This window comes from Eptesicus fuscus, chromosome 20 (genome assembly GCF_027574615.1).
Source record: "Eptesicus fuscus isolate TK198812 chromosome 20, DD_ASM_mEF_20220401, whole genome shotgun sequence".
Lineage (NCBI taxonomy): Eukaryota > Metazoa > Chordata > Mammalia > Chiroptera > Vespertilionidae > Eptesicus > Eptesicus fuscus.
This window is the reverse complement of record NC_072492.1, coordinates 35,557,745-35,570,102: the sequence shown is the minus strand read 5'-3', so window position 1 is coordinate 35,570,102 and position 12,358 is coordinate 35,557,745. Positions and strand designations below refer to the sequence as shown.

General features: G+C 44.5%; 1 protein-coding gene across 4 annotated transcripts in view; it reads left to right on the top strand.

The window, feature by feature from the left end:
- DNAJC7 (DnaJ heat shock protein family (Hsp40) member C7) overlaps positions 1-10,819 on the top strand; it is a 30,608-nt gene extending 19,789 nt beyond the window's left edge. For all 4 annotated transcript variants that reach the window (XM_008149371.3, XM_008149372.3, XM_054709517.1 and 1 more), the window contains 9 exons: positions 1,377-1,495; positions 2,355-2,508; positions 3,169-3,333; positions 4,117-4,208; positions 7,305-7,378; positions 7,780-7,926; positions 8,147-8,299; positions 10,282-10,344; positions 10,771-10,819. In XM_008149371.3, the coding sequence (XP_008147593.1) occupies positions 1,377-1,495; positions 2,355-2,508; positions 3,169-3,333; positions 4,117-4,208; positions 7,305-7,378; positions 7,780-7,926; positions 8,147-8,299; positions 10,282-10,344; positions 10,771-10,808 (1,005 nt within the window). In that variant the 3' untranslated portion in view covers positions 10,809-10,819. The remainder of the gene's footprint in view (positions 1-1,376; positions 1,496-2,354; positions 2,509-3,168; positions 3,334-4,116; positions 4,209-7,304; positions 7,379-7,779; positions 7,927-8,146; positions 8,300-10,281; positions 10,345-10,770) is intronic.
- The last annotated feature ends 1,539 nt before the right edge of the window (positions 10,820-12,358 follow it).

Below are 12,358 nucleotides of genomic sequence, written 5' to 3'. Positions count from 1 at the left end.
TTCCATGCATAATGCCTGAATTTTCATATTGTCCTTAGAACTTCCAGGACAGTAACCTGTGCCACTGAAGGAGAGGAATCTCTACCGCTGCTCTTTTAATACTGCAGAAATCTTCCCAGTGGAACAGCTCATGGTGTTTTATCTACTTCCCCAGATTTTTAAATTTAATTTTCAAGTGGGTGGTTTTTGTGGTTTAAAAGCTAGAAAGTATAAATATATTCAGTGTTAAGTGTTGCCCCAATTTATCCTCCATCTGCCTCTATCTCACACCACAGTAACCTCTATTCTTGTTTGTTCTATTTCCTTCCATACATAAGCAAATCCAAATACAGACTCTTAATTTCCTTTCTTTTTTTTTTTTTTTTTTTGGTATAAAAGGTAATACGCTCTACATGGTTCTGTACCATTGACTAGACCTTCGAAGTCTTTCCATATTAATACATGGAGAACTTCGTTCTATTTTAGAGCCACGTCGTATTCCATTATATGAAGGTCTGCTTTATCTAACTAGTCTCCTGTTCGTGGAATTTGAGTTATTGCTGCTTCCGAGTTTTCAAACTTCATCTCTTCCTGATCCATATGGCCAGATTATTAGAGGGAATGAGTAACCCTTAACTCTAGACTTCGCCTTTGGGTCAGTTATTCTTGGAGAAGACTATGATTCAGCAAGGATCTCCCAGGAATAGCAGCTAAACCAAAAAATGAAAGCTCAGAGAACAAACTTTTAAAAAGAAAAAATAGAAATATTTCTTTATGAAACTGAAAGAGGGAACTAAACCCAGCTGTATGCGAGTGTATGTGTTTGTGGGGGGGGGGGGGAGATACTTGGCTTTTGGTTTGTATAACACCATGTTGAACATAGTAATCTGATATGGTTTATTTCTGACCATTTTAAATGAATTGTTTTATTGGCATATTTCTCTACTAAAATAAAAGTGGAAGAGTGGTGAGTTTTTTATCATAGTCATTGTGGATATGATTCACTGTGGAGGCAGCTTAGCATGGTGATTAAGGTTATAGGCTCTGGAGTCTTAGTGTTTTAAGTTCAAATCCTGTTTCTATTGGTCACCTTGAATAAGTTATTTAATCCCTGTGCTTTAGTATTTTCATCAGTAAAATAAGAGTAATAATATTACCTACTTTATAAAATTGTGTGAGCATTAAGTGAGTTAATATACAAAGTACTGTTCAGTATTTGCTGTCATTATCATCTGGATCAACTGCTTTCCTCATTTCAATGGTTTAATCAAATGAATTACGTATGTTCTTAAACTGATATTACTCTCCTTTGAATCTATTACCTGTGACAAAACTAAAATGAAGACGTTTCTGGAGTCCAGGGTGAAGAACCTTATTTGCTTCCTTCCTCCCTATAGGTGGTTTTCTGCATGGATCGTGCACTAGAATTTGCTCCTGCTTGCCATCGCTTCAAAATCCTCAAAGCAGAATGTTTAGCAATGCTGGGTCGTTATCCAGAAGCACAGTCTGTGGCTAGGTATGAATTCAGGCCAGTTCTGCATTGAAAAGTCAGATTCTACTGGATCGGTACTGTCTACAGCAGTAGCTATCATGTGTCCTGTAGGTAGGCCAGGGGGCTGACCAGACCTTCCTGGGACTTAAAACCAAATATTAGACTAAATTTGAAAACCCATAAGGAATATAGGAATATAGTAAGTACTTAAGCTGTATGTGAAAGAACAGGTGTGTGAATTTTAGTTTTTATTTGTATTTATTTCTTTAATGTTTGAATTGATTTTAGAGATAGGATAGGAGAGGGAGAGAAAGAAACATTGGTTGGCTGCCTCCTGCACACCCCCTACTGGGGATTGAGCCCACAACCTGGGCATGTTCCCTGACCAGGAATCAAACCCGTGACCTCTTGGTGCATGGAACAACCCTCAACCAACTGAGCCACACTGGGCAGGGCATGGTTTTTATTTTTTAAATGTCCTTTTCTGTCTATTCCAGGGGTTTGCAAATTCTCTAAATAAATATTTCAAGCTTTGCAAGCTATGTGGTCTCTGTTGCAATTGTTCAGCTCTGCCTGTGTAGTGCAAAAGCAGCCATAGAGAGTAGATTAATGAATGATGTGGCTTGGTGTCAATCAAATTTTATATACAGAAACTGGTGACAGACAGGATTTGGTCCTGTGGGCTGTAGTTTGCTAACCCCTGTTTTAGTAAAGATTGTGAGACATGTATGTGGTTTGTTTGGGAAAAATTATTGGGAATCTGTCTACCTTTGGATACTTCCATGTTAGACACATGGTCAAGGGGAAAACCCCCACAAATAAAATAGTAATGGCGGGGAAATCCAAACGACAGCTAAATGTGCCCTCTTTCTTGCTACTGCAGTGACATTTTACGCATGGATTCCACCAATGCAGATGCTCTGTATGTCCGAGGTCTTTGCCTTTATTATGAAGATTGTATTGAGAAGGCGGTTCAGTTTTTTGTACAGGCTCTCAGGATGGCTCCTGACCATGAGAAGGCCTGTGTTGCTTGCAGAGTAAGTTCTAGGCACCAGATCTATGTGGTAAAGCTTCCTTTTTGAGCCTTTAAGCGTTTGGAATGGAAGGTTTTAGAATCACAGGAATGCTTGTCAGAATGCTTGGTCCTTTTATTAGCAAGATTTCAGGAGAGCATTTGAGATCTTGCTCCCTGGCATATGTCATCAGGTTGACTCAGATATACTCTTATGAAAATTCTCTAAATTTAAAAAAAAAAAAAAAAGGATTTCAGAACTACTTTAGTTTGCCTAAAGATACATGTGATCAGATAGGTTAATATTTAAGTGGTGGGGTTTTTTTTTCTTCCCTCAGAGAAGAAAGGGTAGTAATGCTTATCCTGGGGAGTAGAGGTAAACCCTGGGAAACACAGTTCTCCTTGGTATTCTTTTATAAATCTAGATTTCTTCTGTCCACTCTGTAGAAAGCACAGTGAAGAACAAATAGCCCAGGAGGTGGGGTGGGGTGGAGTGGGGTGGGGTGGGGTGGGGTGGGGTGGGGTGGGGTGGGATGGGATGGGATGGGATGGGATGGGATGGGATGGGATGGGGGGCTGTGTGATGCTGAACTACTGGGACCAAGAAATTGAAAATAGGGTAGTCTCTGTGCAGGGGTCTGAGGCTTTCTGGAAGTGAACTGACTGCCCTTGCTTTTCTCTATAGAATGCCAAAGCACTGAAAGCAAAGAAAGAAGATGGAAATAAAGCCTTTAAAGACGGAAATTACAAGCTAGCATATGAACTGTACACAGAAGCCCTGGGGATAGACCCCAACAATATAAAAACAAATGCTAAACTCTACTGTAATCGGGGTACGGTTAATTCCAAGGTAAGCACTTGGTCTGGGTCTGGGGGCCTATGGAGATATTTTTAAGGGACGTGGAAGAGGTCTTGGGAAATGTGCCCACTGAGGGTAACCCAGAAGACAGGAGGAAAAGTTGTTTGGTTGGTATCTCAGCTTAAGAACTTCCTTCTGAGAAGCAAGCTCTTATCTTTTCTGTGGAACTTAGGGGCACGTGAGGAACGATGTAAGGTCCTTTTCTTCCAGAGAATGACAGGAGCTCTGCGACAGTTGTTGAAGCAAGTATTGTTGCTTCTTTTTGCCTAAGCAAGTGACTCTTTAGGAGTGATTTGCAGGAAATGAGAGTATGAGGCAGGCTTGGGGTTTTTTCTTCAGCATAACTGATGGTCACCGTGCTCAGTGGAAAACAGTGCCCCTGTGGTCCTACACATCGTAGAAAACAAGAGTAGGCTCCTTGCAGAGCTCCAGTAAAAATCCCAGTACTCCTGATCCTTCTAGTTGGTCTCTAGAAAAATGGGGGGCAGGAACCACCCTTACTATTTCCACTATTGAGCACTAACCTGGAGTAGTAGAGGTGGTTTTATCCCTGCAGATAAGTGTGCCTGGCTTCCGTTACTTAGAGAAGAAACCAATTTCAAATTTGGTGGCCTTAGCCCACTGAGATAGAGACTTTCCCAGTGACCAAGAAAAAGTGTGACAGTTAGGGAGCCAACGTGACTGATCCTCTTAGAATTTTGAAGCCATGCTCACAGCTTCTGGGCTCCCTCGATCACCACCATGTGAAGTATGACTGCTCTCTCTCTCCTGAAGCTTAGGAAACTAGATGATGCAATAGAAGACTGCACAAGTGCAGTGAAGCTCGATGACACTTACATAAAAGCCTACTTGAGAAGAGCTCAGTGGTGAGTGCCTCTGCTGGGTGGGGGAAGAGGGAGTTGCTGCTGGCCTGCCAGGGGAATTGCATTGTGGATGATGAAGCAGACCCGGGGATGTTGTGAGGTCATTTGGTCCTTCCCCCTGCCTCTAGGTGGGATTGTTCCAGCCCTAAACTATGTTTATAGACCTCCAGCGGAGGAGATTGCACAAGCTCCCTCAGTCTCCCATGCCTGTGTCTTACGCCCCTCACGGTCAGTAAGTTTCCTCTGATGCCTGACCCAAATACCTTTTGTTAAAGTTTAAATCCATTTTCTTTGGAGATTTTGTTTTGTGTTGTACACTTTTGCTCTAACTTGGCACAGTGCTTGGAACATAGTAAGTGCTCACTCAGTAAATGTTGAATGAATGTATGGTGTTTGGAAGGAGAAGAATCTTGGAGACGGTTGAGAGTCTTGCTTAGCCTATTTGTTTGGGTTAGGAAAGACAGTCTTAAAGTTAGAAGAGATTTAATCTAGCTCACCCTCCCAGCAGTATAAGGAACCCCCTTTGAAAATACCCATCTGACTAGCTGATTTCCGAGCCAGGATATGCCTGCCTCTAGTGCCCAGAGCATACTTGTTCATCTTAACTCTTGGACCCACCAGAGTCTTCTCCATGCAGGAATATTAGCAAGAGCTAGGAGAGACCCCTTTCAAAAATTAATCTTATTTCTTATTTCTTTTTCTTTTTTTTTAATCCTCACCTGAAGATATGTTTAGAGAGGGGGGAGAGATGTAACATCAATCAGTTACATCCCGTACATGCCCCAACTGGGGATCGAGCCCGCAACCTAGTTATGTGTCCTGACGGGAAATGGAATCCACAACCTTTTGGTGTACAGGATGATGCCCCAACCAACTGAGCCACTCAGCCAAGGCAGATCTATCTTTTTTCAGATTCTTTCCCAGACAAAGAACCTCCCATTTTTTACATTTCTAATGGAAGACCTAGTTGTATACCGATCTTCCATTGCCTGTTCAGTCCTCATTATGAAATGTCATTTCTAAGAGTAGGTGCTGTACTGATGCCTGATGAGCCTATCATTCTTCAAGTCCCAAGTCTCATCAGTGGTGCAGAAGGTGGCCTACCTCCCATTTAATTTTCCCAAATTATCCATATTTTTTAAAAATAGGAAAACTATGGTGCGTGGGGGGCGGGGGTGTTGTTTGTTTTGTGAATTTTGAAGTAGAGGACTAAGTCTATGAAACAGAAACAAATGCAAAATTATAGATTCTGTGAGACCAGCTGTCAGTTATCTCATCTTTACAAACCACTGACAGACAAATATGGAACCTTCGAAAGATAAAAGAGTACCCTTTGACCCAGCTAAAGACTTACTTTAACAGATGCAAAATGCTGTATACATGTTTACTACAGTTTTAACTAATAGCAAAAGTGGGAGAATCATCTTTATGTCTAGATACATGATACTGTAATGGCGAGAGAACAGACAGTCTTGATTTGTTAGGAGGCGGATGAATGGAGGTTATTTTTTTCATATGGTACAATAAACAAAAATCAGGAGTTGCTTTGATCAGAGACATATCATCTTTGTGGTAGAAATAAAACTGTCCTCTGAGTGGCTCTGCTTTTGAGATCCCACCACAGGGGGCAGCAGAACTGTTTGGCACAGTTGGCTGAGAATTTGGCCCCAGTCCCCACAAGAAGAATTGGAGATTAGCTCAGACCAGGGGCCTGATTATTGTCCCAGTCTGCCTCAGTTTGTCCCTAAAGTTGGGGAGATGTCAGATCTTTGCTATATCTCCCATCATGAGCTGGCATTTCCCATTTTTCCTAAGGCTTTGCTTACTTTTCTACTTCAACTTTAGAAAAACTTTTAAATGTAAGAATGTCCTAGAATTTTTTTTATTAAGTGTTAGGTAAAATGTAAATCACTGTGAAACCAGCTTGTTGAGCATATCACATATGGATCTGGAAAGTTCATCAGGGTTGCTTGTCAGATCATTCTACACCCAGGGCTATCAGTTACCAATTTTTTTTTTCACTTCAGTTTATATTATACTTCATCCTGTAAATGTGTTCTCTGAGCTCCTACTAGCATTTGTGTTCGTAGGTCATGGTTTACCATTTTTTAAAGGCATAAATCAAGATGTTGACAGAAAGTCAGAGATGCTCAGCTGTTGGGCTTCTCTTCGGCCAGCCACATAAGCAGCACTCCCTCTGCCTGGCCTGCCAGCCTGGTGGGCTCTGATGTTCCGGAAGATGGGCCTGTGTGGGAGCATTGGAGTAAATTGAATCTGTTGTGCAGTGGCCAGCTGCACCGCATAGTCACTTCCCACTCCTCAACTGACGGTGTCTGTCTCTACGACTCCTACCGCAGTCTGTATGATTGGTACCCAGTCTTGGTGCCAGAGATCTTAGGACACAGAAGAATGCCCCCTTTGCTTCTGTGGAAGAAACACTTAAAAGGTCTGGCAGTCGGCCTATCGAAAGCTAGATTCCTCCTATCTTGGGCCAGGGCCCCTCCTTTCTTCTGCAACTATCCAAATGGAAGCAAGCCTAAGTTTAGAGTGTCCTTTCCTGTCTCGCCTACATCTCTCAGGTTGATTGGTCTTAATGGAAGCATTTGCCAGTGGCCACCACCTTGACCTTGATCCTTCTAGTGGCTCACTAATCCCACTTCCACTCTGGATTGAAGCTGGCCCTGCATGTTTATGGCACTCTAGGTTTCAAAGCTCTTCCATATCCATTTATCTCACTTGATCATTTTTCTCATGTGTTTTAATCTCAAGTAATCAAATGGCTGCTTTCACACTGCCTTTCCTAAGGCAGGCCAGATGCCTCTTGGTGGCTCTGTGAAACCAAAAGGAAGTTTCTCTTGGTTGCTTTCTGCTCAGAGCAGACTATCACTTTGCGGGTTGGGTGCTAGTGGCATGAGACCTCTCTATTTTTCTCAAGGAAGTATGGTAGTTAATTTTTCTTGCTAGGTTAAGGACTCCTGTTTCATGAAGCATCTCAACCAAAAGTCTCTGTCTCATGCTTGAGCCATGCCTCTTCCTCTAGAGTGATACTGAAGGCCATTGCCATTTATGTCACTCTACTGCCCTGTATTTCCTTCTCAGTTACATGGACACAGAACAGTATGAAGAAGCAGTGCGGGACTATGAAAAAGTGTATCAGACGGAGAAAACAAAAGGTAAAGGTATTTGGGAGCATGCTTCTCAGGAAACGGTGTGGCCTTACTTGTAGGCCCTAAAAACTGGACACGGGTAATTTGATTCAGGGATCATGGTTGTAGCTGGAGCTTATTCGATCACCAGCCAGGAAGAAGTGAACAGAAATCCTGAGTGCAGAACGAGGCATCTATTTTTCTGGTCCCAAATCTTGCCTGTTAATTTCACAACCTTTTCTATGTGATGAGACTGATGTGAGAAACTCTTAAGTATGAGTAGATTTTTTTTTAATCTCTAGGCGGGAAACACACCATAAAAGCCCCTGGTATAGTTAACAAGGCTACTGACTCCAAGACATCTGGGCTGGGACCTGGTAAGGGAAGCCAGATCAGATTTGTCCTTGATGCTAGATGTCTCCCTTTAGAACACAAACAACTCCTTAAAAATGCACAGATGGAACTAAAGAAGAGTAAGAGGAAAGATTACTACAAGATTCTGGGAGTGGACAAGAATGCCTCTGAGGATGAGATCAAGAAAGCTTATCGGAAACGGGCCTTGATGCACCATCCAGGTAGAGCGGTGGGGCGTGGACTCCGTGGGAAGAGCAAGCCAGGCTGGCCCACTGCCAAACTCAGTCCAGAATGAAAGCCTCAGAGAGGCTCTTCACTGGGAAGAAGGTGTTGCTAAGTTCAGTACCCTCCAAATTTTGGGAAGTACCGAATTCTTAAGTCAGACATCAACTGGTCTTTCTCTTAGACTCTGAGACAAGTTCCCTGTATTCCCCCCTTTAGATCGGCACAGTGGAGCCAGTGCCGAAGTTCAGAAGGAGGAGGAGAAAAAGTTCAAGGAAGTTGGAGAAGCTTTTACCATCCTCTCTGATCCCAAGAAAAAGACTCGCTATGACAGTGGACAGGACCTGGATGAGGAGGGCATGAATATGGGTGGTGAGTGGTTTGGGCAGCCTGGGATGCATCTGATAGCTGTAGAATTTTAGAATTTTTTTGAAGACACTCCAGAGGGAGAGTCTGTGTAATCAGCCAGTGGCGTGCAGTGATTCGTAAAGCATACCCTTGATCTAGACCTGTGGCATGTGAGGCACCGTCTGGGGTGCTGGAAATAATAATCAAACAGGTTCCCTGACCTCCGGGAACCCCGTCTAGAGGTTTGCAAACTTCTGCCTGCAGACCAAATCTGACCCCTGATCTAATAGACATGGAATCGAGTGAGTGCAATTAAGTGTAGTGAGTGCAATTAAGTGTAGCAGGTGCCCAGGGGGCACTAGGGAGTAAGTTTAGCAAGGGAAGGAAGGCATGAAAATCAGAAAAGTAAACCACCCTTGGGAGTTCCAAGGGGCTCTGTAGGATAGAGGTTGCTCAAGGCGGGCAATGTGGAGAGACGAGACCAGAAAGTAGCTGGAGCAGACCTCAGAAGGCCTTAGCGGCTGGAGTAAGGATCATGGGCTTTTCCTATTGCTGGAATTTCTTTTTTCCCTACTGCAAAGTGTATTCTGATATTTATTTGCATCATACATTCCTGTAAGCACTCACAGATTTTAATTTCCCCCAAAAGACTTAGAATGAAGTAAAGCACAGCTATCAACATCATTGCTCACTTTGAGCTCAGTCAGAGATAAGAGAGGCCTGGAACTATGCCCACTTCTCAGACCACTGTCTCTAATGCCAACCCCTTTTCCTTCACTAAGAAAAACTGTTGGAATTTAAAGTAAGATTGATACTGATATATAGATAACCCTGACCTCTCCAGTTCAGTGAGAGAGAAACCTAAGTTTACCGGAAATGGAGCTATAATCCATCAAGAGCTATTTAAAAAGAGTTTTAAGTAGGGAAGTTATGGACCAGATTTAGGCTCTGGAAATACATTTGTGATGGCAGCAAAGAGATGGTTTGAAGGAAGAGAATAGCAAGGGAGGGAAGACAATAGATGGAAAGGACTGGCAGGCAGAGTTGGGAGATGGTGGGCTCAGCGGGAGTTGGTTGCTGAATGTGTTGGGAGAGGGAAAGGACGAAGTTGAGAGTGGCTCTGGCATGGCAGACTCTGGGGCCATTCACTGAGCGAGGGGACCCAGGAAGATGAACAGATGTGCTGGCAAAGAATTCACTTTTGGACACAGTGTGCCGGTGGGATTCAGTGGTGGAGATAAATCTTTCTGTGCAACTTAGGTCAGGCAGTGGTTGGGGGCATCAGACCTGCTGTGGCCTCATGACAAGGGCACAGTGCTGGAGTCGGACAGAAGTTGGAATTATCCGTTATTTTGCTTTTACTGTCCACATGATCTTGGGCAAATTACTTGAGCTCCCTACTTACGTTTCATTGAATATAAATTGGTAATGGTACTTAATCCTGACAAACTGTTATTAGGATTAAATGATATATATGCAAAGTACCCGGCGCCATAATTGGCACCTAATTGGTGTTTTAATAAACCCCAAGTTTTCTGGAATACAGTGTATACAGCATAGAATCAAACAGATACAATAAATTATAGGTCTTATATTTATTCTTGGTAGTATGGGATAAATTTTAGCCTTTTCAATAGCAGCCCCAAGCATTATAGGGAGATGGTGTGGGGAAAGTCTTTGACATTCCCAGTTGTGGAGAAGAGAGGGTTGAGGCAAAGAACGCTCTCCTTTGGGGCTGCACTTGGGAACAGAGGGGAACATAGCCCAGGAGTGGGGTCAAGTGGTAAGATTTGCATAGGGTGGGGCAGATTTCCTTACCTCTAGTCTGAAGTTTGGGGAACTGAGGGAAGTAATACTATCTGGGAAAGCTTTGGAGACCCATTCTCATGATAAATTCCATGATACTATCTGGGAAATCTTTGGAGATCCATTGTCATGATAAATTCCACTTCAAACACTTCTATTTTTTTCACCTTTTCCTTCCCTCTTTCTCACCTTGCCCACAGATTTTGATGCAAACAATATCTTCAAGGCATTCTTCGGAGGGCCTGGGGGCTTCAGCTTTGAAGGTGGGTATGCCTGCTGTTCTTGGGAGGCCCCAGTTAGGCAGCTCTTTGATCAGGGGGGGCTCATGAATGGAGGCAGCTGAGTTCTCATCTAGTAGGGCCTCTGTCCCCTCCGGTGTGGCTGAGGATAGCAGAAGGGAGCTTTCTGGGCACACCTTGCCTATTGCCACACCTCCACAGGTTCTGGGAAGCCTTGCTAAGCTACCTAGTACCAGGGCTTTTCTGCAAGAGGGGAGGTGTTAGAAGCTACACACACACACTCACAGCATGCTCATGTGCTCCCTTACACCCCAGGGCCCAGGCTGTTTGATACTGTTAGAGCTTTTTCTCTGACTTTGAAGCAGCCCTTGGAGACTTCTCCATCATTAGAACAAAGTGGTATTTCCTAGAAAATCCAGAGTCAACTAACGAGCCCTTCTTTCCTTACAGCATCTGGTCCCGGGAATTTCTTCTTTCAATTTGGCTAATGAAAGGAAACCATCCAGAACCCAGAAAATGCCGACTTGCTCAGTTTAACCTTGAATGTGGACACAATTCACCTCCTCCCTTCATCATGTCTCCATGTACTTAGAGCAGTTTCGTTTCTCAGTTGGATGCCCTGTGTCTGTGAGTGGGATGAAGGAAAGGGAGCCAGCGCCGAAGACTGCGGGGAGGGGAGGGAGGTGGGGGGTGGACAGGGAGGCAGCTTGTGAATTTTTGTTTTACTGTTTAACTTTATTAAAAAAAAGAGAGAGAATAAAATGTTTTGATCCTTTCTGGCACTTTGATCTGCCAGCTGCTTTGTCAGGGGGCCAGAGCTGAGCCCCCAGCACGGACCTAATGCTGACGTGGTCTTCAGGCTCGCAAGCTGCCCCACAGGGGTGTGGGCATCCAGAGCCTGGTGGCAGGCGGGGTGCTGGCTGCCTCTCCCAAACCTGTTGAGCATGGAAGTGCTGCGCAGGTGCTGGGTATGCTGCTGGGCCCAGTCTGTTGTCAGTCATGGGAACTGAGCTCAGAAAACATGCTTGTTGTATGGTGGAAGCCACCAGAAATCACTAGAAGCGATTTATTGTGTATGTCCAAAGCTCACATAGAGCATGGGTGGATGTGTCAGGCCAGGCTAACCTAGACAGAGGTTTACATAGACTCTCCCAGTTCCTCTTGCAGGTTTGAGGGAGATGGAGACGTGGTAAAACCCTGCCTCCTGGGCCCAGGGGTCTAGTTGCTGACATTCACCCACAGTTGGAAACATCATTCTTAGCAAATGCCCTCACTTCTCCACTGGCTCCCTTTCTGCACGGGCAGCAAGCTGGAGAAGGAAGCTGTGGTGCGTGTCCTGCTGGTCGGGTCAGGCCTAGGTTTGTGGTGAGGAATCTTGTTGGAATTTCCAGGCAGACACTAGGGACTTGGTCTGAAACGGTTTTGGTGCTTTGGTGGTAGAGATGGTGGAGCAGACCTTGGACCAGACAGATAACATGATTTCTCTTTTCGGAGCCCCTGCCTTATTCTTTTCCAGTCCTCCCCTTTGTGCCAAGGCCATGGTGAGGAGATGACTGGTTTAGGCCTAGGAAGTTCCCTGTGCAGCTGTCCAGGCCGTTGTTGGCTGGAAGAGATTGGAGGTCAGGCCCTCCCTTGTGTTTGAAGCACCACTGACCTGGGGAAATCCATACTGGGAGTTTGGGTCTTGCTCCTCTGAGAAGTCTTTTGTGTGTGTTTTTGTTTGTTTTTTTCTTTTTCTAAGAAGTCTTTTTGATTGGACTGGACTGGGCACACCTGTGGGCCTGTTTTAGTAGTTAATAGGGGACGAGGCTCTGTGCTCTGTATCCCTCATACCCAGCCAACCCCCACTTTCTGTGTGTGTCTAAGACCAGCCTCTCTCCTTTCTGTCTCCTCATGAAAGCCAACACTGTTCAGCTGCCCAGCCTCGTCACAGCTGTGGCCAGCCAGCAGTGGGGAGACAGGACCGATGGCCCCAAGCTGTGGAACAAAGACACACCCAGCCCTCGCCCACAGAAGGGTGAGAGAGACTGCACACAGC